Source organism: Brassica napus, chromosome C1, assembly GCF_020379485.1.
Source record: "Brassica napus cultivar Da-Ae chromosome C1, Da-Ae, whole genome shotgun sequence".
Taxonomy (NCBI): Eukaryota; Viridiplantae; Streptophyta; class Magnoliopsida; order Brassicales; family Brassicaceae; genus Brassica; species Brassica napus.
In genome coordinates, this window is record NC_063444.1 from 44,382,292 (window position 1) to 44,402,902 (window position 20,611).

Here is a 20,611-nt window from a genome sequence, read left to right on the forward strand (position 1 = left end):
TCTCATACAGTTTCAATGATTCAACACCGAAAAACAATATACTTTAGTGCTCAAATTTGGCAAATTATATAATAAAGGTTCTAAACGGAGAAAGTGGAAGAGTTAGTGACTATCAGAAAATCTTAAAATAATCCAAAGTTATAATATACCTTTGGGGATAATAATATATCCAAATCGTGCTCCCGCGTCCAAGTGCCACGACGGCGTTTTCGAAACTGAATCTTTCACCGTCCATTCGAGAGAAACTTAATGATCTATGTACAACACTGCAACGTGTTCATACTGAACCACTTCTACTATTTTTAACTTTTCATCGTTGGATAGTGAATATGACTTTGGATTCTTGTATACATTATTAACCGACATAGAAAAAATGGGTTACACAACGTGTTATATAATCATCTTAACAAACTAGTAGCATAAAGTTATTAAATCGATTTACGTTCTTCTAACTTTTATATTTTTCAAAATAATATATCGATTAATTGGGGAAGAAATGTCTCCAGCATTATGTAAGGTACGTACGCGTAGAAGCCGTGTCTTGTGCTCAACTCTCAAGAACAGTCAATTATTTTGCTGAGTGTGTACAAATTTATCGAGAACTTTATTATAAACTTCCACAAAATCACTGTATGTAATATGATCATGTATGTTTACATGTAAACTTATTACGAAATAATTGGATTCCTTTAACAATAGATCATCATCACAAAAAGAGAAGAAGTGAGGTAATTATTCAATTTTTTTTTCTTTTCAAAGGTAATTTACTAAAAGTCATCGTAATGTCCTGACGATATTCAAGACTTTAAGACATGGACGATGGCCCCCACCCGCTGCCGACACCGGTGATGTCTATTTCTATTGGCTAATACTAATTTGCTTATCAACTGATTGGTCAATGGGTATCGAGGTGTCTCGACTATTCTCCTTGAGAAAATCTATCCTTTATATATGATCCAAGTATAGTGTATTTAAATGCGGTACTAGCATTTATAAATAGACTATGGCATATCGACACGTAGAATATAGAGCGAACTGTAGGCCTCTTACAGAATAGCTACATTAGAACCACAGCGAGCATACATGATACAACATCATCAAGAGATCGGATGCAACATTATCGTGCATATTTCCGTTTCAACCTTAAATGTGAATTCCAATTGTACATAATTAATCAGGAGCAGAACAAGTAGAAGGAAAAGACGAGCACGATATGTATTATTAATTTACACGGACGTGATAAGGAACCTCATCGATAACTGTGACTTTGTGAGTATTCTTTCTGAGGTTAAGTCCCACACAGTCCAGTGAGACACCTTCAAAGAAATCAGTTGAAAATGGTAGCAAGTGAGCCTGAACTTCAACCTGGACCCGTAATGGGCCACGTTTTGGGCTGAGCGCTTTTCCTTTATCAATGCAATTATCAGTTCATAAAAAAAAAGTGAGTCTGAACAGAAAGTAGACAACTATAAAATTTTCATTAGAACCAAAAAGAAAATCATGAGAAACAAAAAAATAAATAAAGTATATTCCTTAAATATTTTGTAATGGTTAGTGTGGTAATGAAAAGAAAACATTGCCTTTTTTATACTTCTCCTCCTTCATAATTTGTTATCTACGAATTAATATTTTTTTTTGTATATCAGAAGGTGTATGCACTGCCGGCCCTTGACCCAAGCAGATGAAGCATGAGCTTCCAGCCACCACAAGAATAAGTATTTAATCGGTCACAAATTTTCCAAATGTGGCTTTAGCCTAGTTGTTCTTAGTGACATTTCTACCGTGAGAAGGGTTGGGTTCGACTCCACCTTAACGCATAAATATTATTTTGGTCTTTATTTGATTTTTGGCTTGTAGCCTCCAAATGTATAGGACCGGCTCTGGGTGTATGGGATCCCCAGGCTCCAGGTGCATACCGAACCCATGTGAAGCTAGTTGCAGCTACCCTTTTGCCACTAGAACTAACTCATCTTGGTCAAATACTTTATCATTTGGCTCTTTGGTCCTTCTCATTTGATTAGAAGAATTATATTCCCATCCTTGCGAGTTATTCATAAAGGCTTTAGGCAATGAACGTCATACGCTGAGATCATTGCATCATTGATGATAGGAGAGTTATCTAATGAGAAGATGAATGTTTTGCACAGGCTAATCATGTCTAAATTTTGATGTGATACATATGTGATTTTTATACAAATATTTATATCAAAGAGTTTACAGCTAAAACTAAAGCTAACTAGGCGGTGGTAGTCTAGTGATAAAAGTAAACTTGGAGCAAAGTATAAATTAATTTGAGTTTGATTTTTATTGGAAATAAAGTTGTTAGTACCTGGTTAAACAAAAATGGAACCATGTTTTAGACTTCATCAGAAAACATAAGGTTGGACTAGTCATCAGTACTCTTTCTAGCAATGTTTTTAAACCCGACCCGGACACTGAACCGGACGACTTACCATGTCGTTGGGTCACTGGATTGACTACGGATGAACCGCAGGTAGCTATGCAAATAAAAATATAGAAACTAAAGTTTAATATTTTCTAAATGTTGTTTTAAAACATAAGATAATAGTTTGGATATGTATATATTTTATGTTTAAAAAACATTTAGAAAATACTTAAGTTTAGTTTTTATATTTTTATTTTCATTTGAGATACAAAATATCAAAAAATAGTTTAAACTATTTAAATTTTCTGTAACAAGGTAGGAGTTATGACATCTAAAAAAATCAAGACATAAAATTTATAAATATTTAAATGCCAAATGTGAATAATAAATTAAACTTCAAATTCAAAATAAACCAAAAGTAAAAGATCATTGTAATAAATTGTCAATAACGGAAATAAACTAACATCAAATCACATAAACTAATTTTGGTTCTCTCTACCATCGTTCACTCCATTTTCTTCATGTGGCATAATGAAATCTTCACTACAAGAAAACACATGCTTAACGAGGAAATTTAACGAGGAAAAAAATCCTCGTAAATTTACGTCGATTTTACGAGGAACTTACGTGGAAAACTAATGTCATCGTTATTTCCTCGTAAAGTAACGACAAAAGCGTTTCGTCGTAAAGTGGATATAATTTGACGAGTATTTTACGAGGAAATACTATTTCCACGTAAATACGACGTAAACTTCGCGTGTTATTTACGAGAAAATAGTTTACGTGTATTTAGCGAGGAAATTTTGAATCCACCAACTTTGTAGGTGTTACACGTTTTTTTTTTGCCACCTAATTAATTTTCGTCGTAAATTCATAGGAAAATTACAACTACCAGATTCGAAATTTCCAATAAATATGGATGTTTGAACATCATTTTAAACACACCAACAACAAAAAACGTGAAAGAAAAAAAATGGCTGGCTCCGGGACTATCTACGAGTTGTGGATGTATATGCATAGAGATGCTAACGGGAGAGTGACGAAAGAATACCTTGCGGGCATGGAGACATTTATGCATCAAGCAGATTCAACACCGCTCGCCCAAGAAAGTGGTAAGATGTTCTGTCCTTGTCGGAAATGCAACAATTCGAAACTGGCAAACCGTGAAAATGTTTGGAAGCATTTAATAAATAGAGGTTTCACGCCAAATTACTAAATCTGATTTCAACATGGAGAAGATTTTAATTATGATCAGAACGAAGCTAGTAGTAGTAATAGCAATTTTCAGGAAAAAGAACCGGTTGATCATCATTTGCATAATGAACATAGTTACCATCAGGAGGAGATGGTAGATTATGATAGGGTTCATGATATGGTAGCTGATGCATTCGTAGCTCATGGTGAAGATGAAGAACCTAATATAGATGCAAAAAAGTTTTACGAAATGTTAAACGCGGTGAATCAACCACTTTACAGTGGTTGTAGAGAAGGTCTCTCTAAATTGTCGTTAGCTGCTAGAATGATGAATATTAAAACTGATCACAATCTACCTGAAAGTTGCATGAACGAATGGGCGGACTTGTTTAAAGAGTATTTGCCGAAAGACAATGTGTCTGCTGATTCTTATTATGAGATTCAGAAACTGGTTTATAGTCTTGGGTTGCCTTCGGAGAAGATAGATGTTTGCATCGAGAACTGCATGATCTATTGGGGAGATGATGAGAAGCTAGAAGAATGTCGATTCTGCAAGAAGCCACGATTCAAGCCGCAAGGACGGGGACGTAATAGGGTACCGTACCAAAGGATGTGGTACCTACCAATTAGAGACGGATTGAAAAGATTGTATCAATCAGAGCAGACTGCTGGAAAGATGAGATAGCATGCCGAGCATTCTCAGACGGATGGTGAGATGACTCATCCATCAGATGCAAGAGCCTGGAAACATTTCAACAAAGTACATCCAGATTTCGCTAGCAATAGCCGGAATGTGTATCTCGGACTATGCACAGATGGATTTAGTCCGTTCGCAATGTCAGGGAGACAATATTCACTGTGGCCAGTCTTTCTTACACCATACAACCTGCCACCGGATATGTGCATGCAACGGGAGTTGCTATTCTTGACCATATTAATACCTGGTCCGAACCATCCAAAAAGGTCCCTGGATGTTTTCCTACAACCAGTGATAAAAGAATTGAAGGATTTGTGGTCAACAGGGGTGAGGACGTATGACTGTTCAACGAAGACGAATTTTACGATGCGAGCGATGCTTTTGTGGACCATAAGGGATTTTCTTGCCTATGAGATGTTGTCTGGATGGACTACACATGGGAGATTAGCTTGTTCATATTGTAATGGAACGACAGATGTGTTTCAACTGAAGAATGGTAGGACGACAAGTTGGTTTTGATTGTCACCGTCGATTTCTTCCCATTGGCCATCCTTACCGAAGAAACAAGAATTTGTTTAGGCACAAAGGGTTGTGAGAGACACTCCTCCTCCATATCTAACTGGAGAACAAATTGAAGCGCAAATCGACTACTATGGAGCTAACGAAACAGTTCGTTGGGGTGGTAATTGGCATGTCCCTCGTAATATGCCTAATTCTTACGGTGTTCATCACAACTGGCACAAGAAGAGTATATTTTGGGAGTTGCCATATTGGAAGGATCTTCTTCTGCGCCACAACCTCGATGTGATGCATATAGAGAAGAATTTCTTTGAGAACATCATGAATACAATATTGAATGTCCCAGGGAAGACAAAAGACAACATAAAATCGAGGTTGGACTTGCCGGATATTTGCTCAAGAAGCGAGTTACATATTAAAAGCAATGAACAAGTTCCCGTTCCGATATTCAGATTATCTTCAAAAAAAAAGTCAGTGTTGTTCAACTGGGTGGCATCAGAAGTGAAGTTCCCTGATGGGTATGTTTCGAATCTCTCTAGATGTGTTGAAAAGGGTCAAAAGTTCTCCGGGATGAAGAGTCATGATTGTCATGTCTTTATGCAACGACTACTACCCTTTGCATTTGCGGAGCTACTTCCAACAAACGTACATGAAGCACTTGCAGGTACGTAGTGTATTATATCACAATAATTTTATAACGGTCTAATTTGCAAAATAATATATGACTAACAATGTGTTTAATTTTTTTTGGAATATAAAAGGCATTGGAGCATTTTTCAGGGATCTGAGCACACGCACTCTTAAAGAAGAAGTTGTGGAACAGCTTCAAGAGAACATTCTCATCTTATTGTGCAACTTGGAGAAGATATTTGCTCCCGAATTTTTTGACGTCATGGAGCATCTAGCTGTCCACCTCCCATATGAGGCATTGCTTCGTGGACCTGTACATTACGGATGGATGTATCAGTATGAGCGAGCCATGAAATATTTGAAGGGAAAAGCAAAGAACCTCGCCAAAGTTGAAGGTTCTATAATTGCTGGAAGTTTGACGGAAGAAGTTTCTCACTTCACATCGTACTACTTTGCGTCAAAAGTACGTACCCGGAGAAGAGCTCCAAGAAGATATGATGATGGTGGTGTTGCGCCAACATATGCAGTTGCTGGTGTTCCAGACATCTTTAGCCAGATTGGGCGACTCGGTGGGAAGTCTAAAGAGGTTTGGTGGTCGAGTGAACAAGACGCTCATAGTGCACACACCTATATTCTACTCAATTGCGAAGATCCATTGATGCGTTATTTTGAAAGGTAACATATATTGACACTTCGAAACACATATAAGTATAATTAATTATATAATTGCGAGAGATTCATTCCTATAAAATGTGATTTTACAGCCTATTTGTTTCTCAAGTCGAAGAAACATTTTCTGGTATATCCACAAGTGACGTAGACAAAAGAAAAGATCAACACTTCATTAAGTGGTTGCGGAATCAGGTATTAACTCAAACTCTTTTTTCATACATGATCTGTATTTCATTAACATTCTCTTTATTTTTGCAGGTTGATTATGACGACGATGATGCAGATTATCCTAAGTGGTTACACGAAGTAATTCAATCTCCACTTGTAAAGGTCACCACATCACAGATGTATTTCACATGAGGCTATACTTTTCATACATATGAGTATGGTAGACAACGGGGGACCAGTAATTATGGAATATGTGTGAAAGGGGAAACAGATTTCTACGGGATCTTGACGGAGATTATTGAAGTCGAATCTTCAGGGATACTGAAGCTGAAATGCGTCCTCTTCAAATGTGAATGGTTTGACCACGTCGTCAACAGAGGTGTTCGGTCTAACAAATTCGGTGTAGTTGATGTCAACGGTGGACGAAGGTACAACAAATTCGAGCCTTTCATCTTAGCTTCACAAGCAGACCAAGTTAGCTTCCTTCCATACCCTCGGATGAGAGATTCGGGTATAAATTGGTTAGCAGTGATCAAAGTTACACCTCGAGGACGAATCATCAGTGGAGAAGAACCACCATTGCAAGAAGAACAGATAAATGAAGTCGAGGAACCTGAACAAGAAATTGATGACATCCTTCTCATTGATCCGCATAATCACGAGTACGAAGATCTTACCGATGATGCCACAGACGAAGCTGTTGAAGACGAGTTTAATGAAAATGATGATGTTTCTAGTGATGACGAGAATGTCGATGTATCTGATTGATGTATTTGTTTTATGAATAAGATGTGGGAGTTTGTTTTATGAATAAGGTAATGTGGGGTTTGTTTTATGAATAAGCAAATGTGGGAATTGTGGTTTGGAATGGAAATAAAGATGGAGTTTGGAAAATATGAAGTAGAAAATAAGGAATATGGGGTTTGGGGTTTGGGGTTTCGGATTTTATGGATTTAAACATAACACTCGTTAATTTCACGTAAGTAAAAATCGTCGTAAAGGACTCGTAAGCCAACGAGGAAATAACGATGAAATATAAAAATAAAGATCGCGGGGCTCGTTAATTCCACGTAAGCGCAAATCGTCATAAATACCACGTATGATGAAATCGTCGTAAATACCACATATGCAAAATCGTCGTAAACACCACGTAAGACAACGAGGAAATAACGACGACATTTAAAAATAAAGATGGGGTTTGGAATATATGAAGTAGAAAATAAGGAATATGGGGTTTGGGGTTTGGGGTTTCGGATTTGGGGTTTGGAGTTTCGGATTTTAGGGATTTAAGCATAACACTCGTTAATTCCACGTAAGCAGAAATCGTCGTAAACACCACGTAAGAGGATTTTAAAAAAACACTCGTTAATTCCACGTAAGCAGAAATCGTCGTAAACACCACGTAAGCAGAAATCGTCGTAAACACTACGTAAGCAGAAAAAGGAGAAAGATACCAGATTCACATGTGGCAAGACTTCCAGCAATTATAATACGTAAGTCTTGCCCACATGAATTCTAATATCTTCTCCTTTTCCTTTTTTTTTTCAAATATTTATAATTTGAATAGGATTTTGCTGAGGAATGTGATTTGAGATAGGGTGTGATTTGGGAGTTTGTGTGTGGTTTGAGAATGAGAGTTGTGGGTATATTTATAGGAAAGCAAAGCTCGTTAATTCCACGTAAGCAAAATCGTCGTTAATACCTCGTATATAAAAACACGGGCCTTTGTGACTCCTCGCAATTTCCTCGTACAGAAAAACACGGGCCTTTGTAACTGCTCGCCATTTCGTCGTAACCTTACGAGGAATTTGCGACGATATGTAATCTTATATATACCCCCGAGCGCTCACTCTTTCTTTCCTCTCTACTTCCTCTCCACTTCCTCTCCATTTAGTAGCAATGGTAAGCCTCTCTAATTCCTCTCTAATTTGGTTAGTTTAGGATAGATTAGGTGGTTAGTATAGGAAATTTAGATAGGTTTACGGATTTTATGTTATTTAGTGTTGATTAGGTGGTTAATGTTGGGAAATATATTGTTGATGTTAATTTTAAAAATTTATTTTTTTTTCCCAGGTTCGAAAAGGAAGACTTACTGCCCATTACAGAGAGATCTTCGGTGAGCCGGGTAGTCGTTTAGACCCAGCCTCTTCTTCAGCTCCCGGTTCTTCGAGTCAGGAGACTGTCCCCGAGACTCAGTACACTCAGAGAGTCTCTGGGTCTACTTCTTCTAGTGCACCATCGGCTCCTCATGTGCCTTCCCCGATGGCTCATCCGACGATGCCTCCTCCTGTGCCTCCTCCAATGGCACCTCCGATGGCCGCCGATATTCATCCCGATTTGATGGTGCCTCCGAGTGCTCCTTACTCGCAGTACACTGTTGAGGACATTCTCCGTCTGCCAGGCAGAGAAGGTTTACCTGTCATCGACCCCGACCGACCGGACGGAACTTTGTGGTATGTTGCATTAAATTTTTTTTAATTCGTTTAAAATTCTTTTATAACATTAAAAAATAATTGATATTTTAAATTTGTATTTTCCAGGTGGAGGGTTGACGGATGTCTTGCATCGGACGTAACCGACACGATCAAAGGTTACTTCTCCATGGCACATCCGAACTGGAGTAAGACGCCTCACTACGTCAGAAAGACGTGGTTCAAAATTTACGCTGTAAGTTTCTATTAATTAATTATATATACTTTAATTTTTTCATGATTTATATATATACTTTCTAAAAAACTAATTGTTAATTTATTTTTTCCAACAACAAAAATATATTTGGGCCTTGGGGATCACTGAGAGGGTAAGGACGAAGTTTAACGCGAAGGCGAAAGTTCGCTTGTTGGACACGGTCTCCAACTGGAAGAGTGACTGGATCGTGAAGGGGTATGAGAGTGGCAAACCCGCTGAGCTCACCACGGATGTGTGGGATGGCCTCATCCGTTATTGGCGTTTTCCTGATTCCATTAGAATCGTCCAGGCTTGCTCTAACTCCCGTAACACGGTCGATGAGCACGGAAGCGGGCCGATGCTTCACACTACGGGCCAAAAACCCCACGCCGGTGTCCGTTTGGAAATGGTAATTAAATATTTTATTAAATAATTTTTTTAATATATATATTCTTATTCTAACATTTTTAAATGTTTTTTAGGCCAAAGAGACGGGACATCTCCTGTCTCTTATGGAACTTTACGAGAGGACCCACAAGAACAAGGCGGGCGTATTTGTAGATGGCAAGTCCGAGCAAATCTACAACGACGTGGTTGCTCGGGTTGAAGACCGCCAGATCCAGCTGACCCAGCAGTCTACCGACGGATTACCCGTCACCTTATCCACACTTGAAGTGGATAAGATTTACGAGGAGGTAAATTTTCAAAAAATTTATTTTTTTATTATTCATTTAATATAACTTTAAATTTTTATTAACAATATTTAATTTTTGTTTTTAAGGTTGTCCCTAAAAAAAAGGACGAACGTTGGGGATTGGTTCCGTCAACGATGCTCCGAGAGCGACATCGTCAGCGACGGGATGATGAAGTCACTGAGCTGCGTAACGAGTTGGCCGCGACAAAATCTCGTATGGGTGGAGTCGAGGCCTTCTTGGACGTTATAGCGGCCACAAATCCGAAATGGGAGTCCATGTTGAGGAACATGCGACAACAACATCTCATTCGAGGCAAGTCATCCGGCATACATAACGAGGCGGATGTTGCGAGGAGGAGTGATGAATTCTACCAGGCGATGAAAGAACCTTAGTTCTTTTTTTTCCGGTTGTTGTATTATAAATTCAAAACTTATTTATATATAAAATATTTTCGTATTGATTTATTTTTATTTTAAATTATAATTTTATTAATAAATTAAATAATTTAAATTATTTTTTTATTATATTTTTAAATTATGTAAAATAATAAAAACGAAGTAATTCGTAGCTAATGTACGACCTATTTACGTGGAAACCTTACGAGGAAATGACGAGAAATAATAAACGAGTATTTTACGAGAAAACATTTACGAGGAAATGACGAGGAAAGCTGAACGAGTATTTTACGAGGAAATACTTTCGTGGTAGTTACGTGTATTTTGCGAGGAAACACTTTCAAGGTATTTACGTGTAGTTTACGAGGAACTTGTTTCGAGGTATTTACGAGGAAATATAGCGACCTCCTTACGTGGAATATTTAAGTGGTATTTACGACGAAATGATGTACTTCGTCTTTACGACGAAATATTTTCCTCGCTAAGTTACGACGAATTGGCGAGGAAATATGTGTTACGACGGATGAGTAACGAGCAAACGTGTCTGCTCGCTAATTCGTCGTAAAGCCTCTTTTACGACGAACTAACGAGGAAAACTGCCCTCGTTAAGATTATGTTTTCTTGTAGTGCTTTATCAAAATCTAAAAATCACAAATATAAAACTGAAAAGAGAAAACTTAGTTTTTTTTTGTCAGCACTTAGCTTCTTAATTGAAAACTTAGAATATAAAACATAATCTAAAAACATAACTTAATTCGATTAACAAAAACAAAACAAGAAAAAGCATATCTTAGTAGATATCTTAACTATCTATACTATTAAAGCATGATCCTATTGTCATAATTACCTTAGGGGCATGTTTCCTTCACTAACATTGCATATTTCATTAAAGGCAATTAAGTAATATTAATAACAAATCTATATTGGGTCATTATTTTTGGATCCAGCCCAAATCAAATCTCTCTTGGGCCATTTGGGCCTATTAAAAAATCAGATTCAATTCTCACCTTTTTTTTTCCTTTGGACCATTGAGTCCAAGTTCAAATAATTTTTTATCAACTATTCTTAATTATTATTTTTTTCTTTTCTTAATATAATTTAAGCATTCATAAAAATAATTGAATTTTATTATTGAAAAGTATAAATTTTTATTAAAAGTATATAATTTTTTAATTAAAATATTAACCCCATAATAAAATTAATTTATCAGAGTTATACCAACTTAATTCATTAAAAAAATAAAGTGTAATTTTTTTAACATAAATAGTCATTTAAAATGAAATACGATAAATAAAGATAAAATTTTTAAGTCTTTTATAAAATAAAACACAAATATATGAAAATGTTACATTTACTAAATATTTGTCAATTGAAAAAAAAAACAAAAATGAAAGCGCGGATCAAAATCTAGTTAACTTAATTAAATTTACTCCTTTTGTTTTGCCTTCAGTTAAAAAGAAGAACCAATGTAAAAAACGCAATAAAACGTTGTATATAATACTGTTTGGTCTTCAGTAACGGTTGTGTCCAATACAATTTCTCAAAAATAAATAGTAGATTTATTACTAAAATGAAATATTGATGGTAATAAGGGAATCTTTAGTAATTAAACCGGTTTGACCGGAAGTAGTAGTAAACCGATAGTTAGATATGATATATAAACCGATTTCCAAAAACGCTTCGTGGAGATATCTTTCTTCTCAGAGGAGTTTCTGCGGATCTGAATCATCATTTGCACTGCAAATCCAAGGAAGGTAGCAATCATGGGCTGGATCGGAGAAACAGTAGACTCGATCAAATCAATCAAGATCCGTCAGCTTCTCACCCAGGCCATCACGCTCGGTTCGTTTTTCATATCACCGATTCAAACCTCTCAATTGTTATTTGGATTCAATCGTGTTAATGAATTAAAGGGTTTTGGCTTTTGATTGGGGCTTAAGGTATGATCGTGACGTCTGCATTGATAATATGGAAGTGTTTGATGTGTGTGACTGGCACTGAGTCTCCAGTCGTCGTTGTTCTCTCAGGAAGCATGGAACCTGGCTTTAAGAGAGTAAAGTTTCAATCTTGTAATCAGATTTAAACGAAATGAGTTTGTAATCAGTTTTGAGGGCATTGTTGTGACAGGGGGATATATTGTTCTTGCACATGACCAAAGAGCCTATTCGAGCAGGCGAGATTGTTGTTTTCAATGTTGATGTAAGTCACAGCTTTCTTGTTCTTGTCTCTGTGTGTCTCTTGATTGGTTTAGTTTTATTGATTACGTTTCTTCTTTTTCAGGGTCGTGATATTCCCATCGTCCATCGTGCCATCAAAGTAATGTTTTTTCTTACTCTTTTTTTTCTCGTTGTCGTCGTCTCTGGAGATTTGTTCAGCATTGTTAAGGTATTACTATTACATTACAGGTTCATGAGAGGGAAAACACTGGACATGTTGATGTTCTCACAAAAGGTTCTAGCTTTGTTTCTCAACGTTAACCCCTTTTTAAAACTAACCCTGTGTAGTTCATGGATTACTTAACACAACTTTTCATTGTTCCAGGTGACAACAATGATGTGGATGACATCGGTCTCTATGCTGATGGACAGTTTTGGCTTCATAGGCACCATATAATGGGGAGAGCTGTTGGGTGAGTACTCTTATTTAACAACGTTTCCTGCCAGACATGCCAAAAGAAACTGCTACGATAAGATCAGTTGTGGTAAATGTTTCCCTTTTTCTTTCCAGGTTCTTGCCTTATGTTGGATGGGTGACTATTATCATGTCAGAGAAGCCTATCATCAAGGTACAAACCTTCTAACACCGCCTGCAATTTACTATGTCATGGTTTTTGACTTGAGATATGTGTACGTACTTACTATAAGATCTTGTTTATCCTCTCTTCTTTCAGTATATACTCATTGGTGCGTTGGGTTTGCTCGTTATAACATCCAAAGACTGAGGCAACATACAAATAAGCATGTCTGTGGTCAGGGAAGTGGCTTCTTCAACTGCAACCCTCATCATCATATTTTTTTAGTCATGTCCTTAAACCTAATAACAAATCAGATTTTATAATTTATACAATTTTGCCTTTAAGTCAGCAATGATTTCTTTTGTGACAGTTTATGCAGCAGCGCATTGCCTGTGACTTCCTTCCACTCAAGCGGATAGCTTGAGTTCTGAAGGGATGTACTAGTTTTTTCAATTCCAAACTAGCAGGGCGATAAGAGTATACAATAAACCTGAGCGTAGAAATCTTAACCAATAGGCTTAGGTGCTTTCACATTGGAATTTAGAAGGATTTGTTATTGGTTTATATATTTTGATTGATTTAGAAATCCATATAGTATTTATAAATCCAAGTAAAATATGCAAATCCGGAGGTTTTTCCTCGGATTTGAGTCTTTGTATTTTTAACTAAAAAATCCATACAAATCCATTCAAATCCATTATAAAATCAAATATATTAATAAATCCGTACGATTGAATAACACTTGATTTGATACAGGATTTATGAATCATTAAACCAATAACACATGATTTTAATACAGATTTGAAAATCATAGAACCAATAACACTAGATTTTGTTCGGATTTTCAAATCCATTAAAATACAACAACCAATGACCCCTACTAAGTAATGCATAAAGGAGATGTGTCAATCCACTTATCACAAATGATTTTAAATTAGAAATTCAAATTAGAGTTCAATCAAATAATCCAACTTAATTTATAATTGATTTAACTCAAAAGTCGGTCCATTGATCATTATTTAATTGTCAAAAACAAATATCTCGAAGGGGTGTACTTGATACAACGTCCCAAACTGAAAATTGGAAGAATCTTACGTAATATGTAAAAGATATGTGCTAATCCCATTTCTACCAAATAGTTAAGGTTGAAACCTATCTAAATTAATATTATGAACTTCCCAAATACTTTCTTCAGCTCTTCCTCTGTCATGTCCCTGAGAAGTTAGCTGTGGCTTGCAAATGCCTTTCTACTCGAGAACAAAGTTTCATGCATTCCTTTCTTGATGCATGGATTTGAGTCTACTGACATGATAACCATAAACATTCAACGAACATTATTTTCCATTAGTTTATAATTCATAACTTTGTCAAAGCAGCCGATTAATTTATCTTAGCATTAATCACACGATCGAATAAAAAATGTGAATAAGGAAATCTTAAAGATCCTTCAACAACTAACACTCGCATAAATAATAATAACACAATGTGCGCGTCAGTATGAGTATGAACCATGGCTAACACGATCATCTCTATACATATTAGCTTATAACTTATTTGTTATTTGAGAGATTAACTTGTGAATTTGAAGAAGAAGAAAAGAGATCAAAGGATGGGGAAAGATTTCAAAAGCATGGTCACAAGATGCATCTACGTAGGAAAAGAGAACGATAACGCCAAGAAGCTGAAAACCATAACTGAGGAGCTCAGGGATCTACACAACAGTGTGATGAAAAGAGTCAAAATGTACGAAGATCAGCAGAAGCTGAAGCGTCTAGAGAAAGTCCAGGTGTGGCTTAGACAATCCGACGCAGCCATCAAAGAGGCAGAAGAGATGTTGATGATGTACATGCCTTCTTCTGCATCTAATGGATCAAACGTGATGATGAATAGTAGTCACAAGATAGACAAGAAGATTTGCAAGATGCTGAAAGAGGTTCAGGAGATAAAGAGAAGAGGAACATTTGATGTGGTGGTTGAAAACAGTGGCGTTGGTGGTGGGTCGATGATGATCTCGACCGTTGATAGAGATGATCAGACGGTTGGTTTAGAAGCGGTTTCAGGGTTGGTGTGGAGGTGTTTGACGGTGGATAACACTGGGATTATTGGGTTGTACGGCGTGGAAGGTGTTGGGAAGACGACGGTGTTGACTCAGGTTAACAACAGGTTGCTTCAGCACAAGTCAAACGGGTTTGACTTTGTGATTTGGGTGTTTGTGTCCAAGAATCTGAATCTTGAGAAGATTCAAGACACGATTCGGGAGAAGATAGGGTTTCTTGACAGGTCCTGGACGAGCAAGACCGAGGAAGAGAAAGGCGGTAAGATCTTCGAGATACTTAGCAAGAAACGGTTTGCTCTGTTTCTTGACGACGTTTGGGAGAAAGTTGATCTAGGTAATAATAAAGCATTACTTGTGACCCAAGAAAGATCAAGTCTTGTGGCCCAAGTTTCTTTAGTTAATTTTTAAGATTTCAAATTTTGAACAGTGAAAGCTGGTGTGCCGCCACCCGATGGACAGAACAGGTCGAAGATTGTGTTCACGACCTGTTCAGACGATGTTTGTCGGGAAATGGGAACACAGACGAAGATCAAAATGGAGAAGCTGTCATGGGAGAGAGCTTGGGACTTGTTTAAGAAGAATGCTGGAGAAGAAACGGTGAAGAGCCACCCGGACATAACCAAGGTGGCTCAGGAGGTCGCAGCCAAGTGTGACGGTCTCCCCTTGGCTCTGGTCACAATCGGCCGAGCAATGGCCTCTAAGAAGACACCTCAGGAATGGCGTGACGCTTTGTACATCTTGAGTAACTCTCCTCCAAATTTTTCAGGTCCAATTCTATTAACTTTCAAAATATTACACATCATTTGTTTATTACTACTTCGTTTTTAATTTGTTTATATAAAATTTACTAACTAACATTTCATTTAATCGTGTAACAGTTCTCAAGCTACTGGACAGGAACTAGTTAATGTGTGCACTCGAGGTATTTTATCTTTTTGGCATATTTAAAAATGAATAACTTGTCCATTTACCCTATATTAATAAATATGTATTTCCCACGTACCTACTCTTTTCATGTAGGAATAATCTTGTTGTGTGCATAGAGAGCAAAAATATATATAACTGCGTACATCTTGAGTTAGGGAGACTAATGATTGTAATTTATTTGTGTATTTTATTTGAGAGTTTATGTTACCAGCTAGAGTTTTTGAAGAATTTGGTTGAATACTTGGAGTGTTTTAAACGTAGATGGTTAATTTGGTTTTGTATTTAAATTTATTTTAATCGTTAAGGTTTGGTTCTCGTGAATGATTGCTATCTTAAGGGAGCTAGAGTTAGGCGCTATTTAGCCTTGCTTTCCGCAATTATTGGTCCACCTGAAGGATATATGCTTGGCTAAAGGGAGAGTTAGGCAGCTATTTAGGCCATAATAGTACTCTTTCCTATGATATATCAATTCATATGATATGTTGTCTTCATCACACCGCATACTTTTATATCTTTTGTTGTCTTCATCACGGCACAAACTTTATTTTCTGGAAGCTTCAAATTATCAACTCGTGTTAAATCGTGAAAAAAGAAGAATTTTCAATGTTTATTATTCTACGTTACAATGAAGAAATGTGCCTGTTCTTAAAGAGGATCTGTGAAGAATTCTAAAATAGCTAATACTAAGGATTAATATTTCAAAAGTAGAATACTTCACAGATAAAAAAAAGTGTTCTACACAAACATCTTTGCGTATCTTAGGCCTAGCATTATGTACAATAATGTTTATCTTAATCAAAAAAGCTTAATCTATCAAAAGTTCATTGTATCTAGATCCATTTCTGTTTGACAAAAAGAAAAATCTAGAGCCATCTTCATACCTACATTATATATAATATAAACATATTCGTATCTATATATATTCAAAGAAACCATCAGTTGAGTAATACAAAAACTAAGCAAGAACTATTAGTGTTGTAGAGGAACGTTTCTCTCATCTAATGTCTTCTTCATACGTATCATCAACCTACGAGCCGAAGAATGGTGGAGAACATCCAAAGAGAGCGGGGATGGTGGAGAATAATCCGGCAAGGAAGAGGTCAGTGAAAGAACGTGACATCAACGAAAGTGCGGAGGAATTTATACAAAAGTTCAGAAAGCAGCTCCTCCAAACGGTTGGAATCAACTGCCAGTGACAGCAATGCCCATAATTTTAACTAGTAGAAATCATCACCTATATCGTTTTTAACCCAAAAAGATCTTTGAAATCTTGGGATTGTATGTTTGTATAATAGTCTATGTATTAAGAGAAAAAAGTATCAGAATGTTTTTCATGCAAGTAAACAACAGAATAAAACAATGTCTTGAAGAAAAACTTTCAGACAAGTAAAAGACAAACAGAAACACAGAGAGAGATGAATGAAGTTTTTTTGTTCTAAAAGCATACACAAGACATAGTTTCACAACTCAAAACCAGCTCAAGTCTGGTTCAAGTACTACTGAAGCTTCTTGATCCCAGGGAAGGAAGGAAGGATCGAGATGAGAGCATCATTGTATCCTACAGGCTCTGTTTCGAATGACAAACAGAGAAAAAAATATCATTAACCAAAAAGTATTAAGAAAAAAACATGAAAAGGTTAAAGAAGAAGAAAGACTTGCCTCCATCCTCTCGGAGTATCTTGACAACCTCGCCCGTAACATCAGACTGAAACATTGATCAAGAAGCAGTTTTAACAGACATGGTGAAAGCAAGAGATAGTTAAATTGAATATTATATTTACCTCGATAGGGAACTGGCCACCGAGCTGTTCAATGTAGCACAGAACTTGACCTTCTTTCACTTGGTCTTTCTGTCAAGTGTAATTAGTGAGTTCCGAGTAAAAATCAAACACTCTCTTCTAGCTCAAGAGGATAGGTCTTTACCTCTTTACAGGAGGAAGGAGTGCGTTTACCCTTTATGGTTTTGGATCTCCTGAAGAATCCTACCTGCACACATTACCAACACCATTTTGGATTGGTGACAAACTTTTTGAATGGAAAGCTCTGAACATTTAGCCTTTTTTAAGTGGTGTGGTGGTTTCTTACTTACTTTTGGAGACTGGAGAATAATCAAACCCTGATCAGCAGCTGAAGATGCTGGTTTCGTGATAGCCAATGAAGTAGAGGAAGCTGATCCATTCGAACCAGCAGTTTCATTAGCTGCAGAAAAGGCAGCAGGAATTGGCTGAGGTTGTGGTGGACTAATGTTGTTGTCAGCTAAGTTCCTTGCTACATATAGGCGGAAACCCCCTAGCTATTAGAAAGATGTAGAAGATATTAGATAAAAAGAACTTAGCTGAGACCTGACCTACTAATCAAAAGAGCAATAACATAACTAGAGTTCAACTGAATGTGCCCCTTACTTACTTTCAGTTCAAACTCTGCAATTGATGAGGAATCACATATCTCAGTGACAAGAGCTTCCACCTACAAGATCCAAAAAGAAATCAAGATGACACAATCTCTTCCAAGCCACACAGAGAGATACTCAAATGGCATCCTAACAATCAAAACCTTACCTCAGAGGGCTTGGGAACGAGCTGAGCGTTCAACGGAGATGACTTGGTCTTTTCAGCATCTTCTACTTCTGCACTAGCTGCGGATAATAATAGTATTAAATCAGAAATAAAAGACACTCTCAATGTTCAAAACACATGAACAGTAAAATTGCCAAAAAATTATGCATGCATCTATTGGATCAAAAAAAAAAAACATAAGAGAGATACAAGTACCTGCTGTTTCCGCAGCTGTGACAGTAGACACTTGGAGAGCTTTCAAAGATCCAACACTTGTCCTCAGACTCAAGTACTTAACCTGCCTTTGAACAAACAATGATCTCTGACTGTATGGAATCTGTAAGCTTCCAGATCTTAATCTACTCACGTCTACCGCTGAGATTTTAATCTTCGGAACTCCTAGGCTACCTGAAAAAGAAGCCAATATCTCTTTTGATGAAACCAGCTAAAAACAAGACAGACTCAAAAATAATCAAGATCAGCACTAAACCCCATATGTGGTCACTACTCACTAGACATAAACCACACTCAATCCAAGATAGCTCCACAAGGTTTTCAACGTTGTTGAATATTCAGTATTAAGGAAAAAAAAAAAATCAAATGTCATGGGCAAATATAAAAGAAGTAACTTTGAATCTCATAACATGCTGAGTAAAGAGAAAAGGCTTCAACTTTAGATCTCCAATTTATTATCAAATTCAAACCTGATTGTCCATTTTCTGAGTATCCCTATCACTCAACAAGCAGAGTCTCCAAAGTTTCAATCTTTTTCGATGAATATGATTCTATGAGAACAGAAAATTATAAAACCATACAAATTCCAATGTACCCATGTCTCGTGATTCATAAGATTAGACAAGACAGCAGAAGAAGAAGACAGGTAAGAGAGAAACTTACAGGAAGCCATGGAGGGAGACGAGGATTCGATAGACAGACAGTGTAAGTCAAAGAAATGATGAGATTACAGAGCGTTTTATATAAAACGATACGAACGAGGAAGGTGATGTGAGGAGTGAGAGGAGAGATGTAAAATCAAATTTCAGGGTAACAGCACTTCGCGTTTGGTTGGGTTTTTTCGATACAACCAGAGTCTCAGAGTGCGAGTCCTTTGCACAGCCAAACAAGAAATGATAGAAACTTTTATCCGATTTGGGCTTTCTAGCCCATTAATAGCCGATGCTTATGTTTTTAGGTAATAAACGAGGTATTTGTCTTATATATATAGCTAATGATCCATTCGAACATCCGATGCCGTAGACTTTGTATCTAATGTATTAGAAACAGAGGATCTCCGACATTAGAAGTTAGAAGGGATTATAGGTAATATATAAGATAAATGGATCAATCCAGCTATCACTAATTGGTTTTAGTTTAGAAGTCTATCTACCTTAAAATAGTATCAGAACGTAATCCACGACCAATTAGATCTACATCGATCTGGTTTAAATTTGATCCATCGATCCTTACTCAAACATTTTGAAATTGACGTGCTCAAGCCATCAATTCAAAGGAGCATATTAGGTTGGAATTCATTTAGCTTAACAAAAGATACAAATCTAGAGATAATATTTTTTACACATCTTTGAGTCTCTCTTATTTGAAAACTATCTGGAAAATAACTCATTCCTCTATGAAACTAGTTGTTCCCGTTTTTTTCACACACGAACTTTTAAACCATGCCAAAAACCACATGAACAACGGAAAAATAATTTATTCCCCTATGAACTAGTTGTTTCCGGCTATTTCACACACAAACTTTTAAGTCATGCCAAAAACCACATGAACAACTCTATTTTTTTAATTACATGCACAAACTATCGATTTTAAACTAATTCTCCTAAAACTGTAAATGGTGCTGTTTAAACGTTAACTTGGTTTATGACAAGTAGATAGTCGGTTTCATTTAGGTTGATAAAAATAGAATACTATGTCATTTTGTTCTTCTTCTTTTTGTCAACTGCTTTTCTTCTTCAAAAACCGTTTTACTCTTCATCATCAATTAAGGATAAAAAGTTGTATTATGCATTTTCGAGTTATATGACATAGTAACTGGTTAGGTAGATATTTTCGAGTTATATGACATAAAGCATATAAAGAGATCATATGACATTAATTTCTGGATTGAGGAGAATATATAAATCCCTGCAGGACCGGAACCTGAGAATAACATCCGCTTACGGAATCAATCAAGCGTCCTAGACTACGCTAATTTTATTTTTCCTTGTGACAATACATGGAGATTGGTAAGTTAGTATTTGCTGCTCTTCTTTCTTTATGCATCATGTAAAATGTTTTATTCTTCTGCATGATAATAAA

General features: G+C 36.6%; 3 protein-coding genes across 4 annotated transcripts; 2 read left to right on the forward strand and 1 right to left on the reverse strand.

Moving 5' to 3' along the window:
- Positions 1-11,704: 11,704 nt before the first annotated feature.
- LOC106387495 (signal peptidase complex catalytic subunit SEC11A) lies at positions 11,705-13,126 on the forward strand. Its single transcript, XM_013827357.3, has 8 exons — positions 11,705-11,865; positions 11,964-12,076; positions 12,151-12,222; positions 12,304-12,339; positions 12,429-12,474; positions 12,565-12,652; positions 12,751-12,808; positions 12,914-13,126. The coding sequence occupies exons 1-8, from the start codon at positions 11,787-11,789 to the stop codon at positions 12,962-12,964; spliced, it is 543 nt and encodes a 180-aa protein (XP_013682811.2). The 5' UTR covers positions 11,705-11,786; the 3' UTR covers positions 12,965-13,126.
- Positions 13,127-13,373: 247 nt separating this feature from the next.
- On the forward strand, positions 13,374-17,022 carry LOC106386141 (putative disease resistance protein At3g15700). Of its 2 annotated transcripts, XM_013826033.3 has the most exons (3): positions 13,374-15,147; positions 15,241-15,579; positions 15,692-17,022. In XM_013826033.3, the coding sequence occupies exons 1-3, from the start codon at positions 14,367-14,369 to the stop codon at positions 15,715-15,717; spliced, it is 1,146 nt and encodes a 381-aa protein (XP_013681487.2). In that variant the 5' UTR covers positions 13,374-14,366; the 3' UTR covers positions 15,718-17,022. The 2 variants fall into 2 exon arrangements, with proteins under 2 accessions (XP_013681487.2, XP_048600836.1); XM_048744879.1 differs by lacking the exon at positions 15,692-17,022 and having other exon boundaries at positions 15,241-15,641.
- A 35-nt stretch (positions 17,023-17,057) lies between these two features.
- On the reverse strand, positions 17,058-19,402 carry LOC106387496 (biotin carboxyl carrier protein of acetyl-CoA carboxylase-like). Its single transcript, XM_048744880.1, has 9 exons — positions 19,193-19,402; positions 18,512-18,703; positions 18,299-18,375; positions 18,147-18,206; positions 17,830-18,033; positions 17,664-17,726; positions 17,522-17,590; positions 17,400-17,445; positions 17,058-17,307 (listed from the first exon to the last, which is right to left on the reverse strand). Exons 1-9 carry the CDS (start codon positions 19,200-19,202, stop codon positions 17,237-17,239), a joined length of 792 nt encoding a protein of 263 aa, XP_048600837.1. The 5' UTR covers positions 19,203-19,402; the 3' UTR covers positions 17,058-17,236.
- Between the last annotated feature and the right edge of the window lie 1,209 nt (positions 19,403-20,611).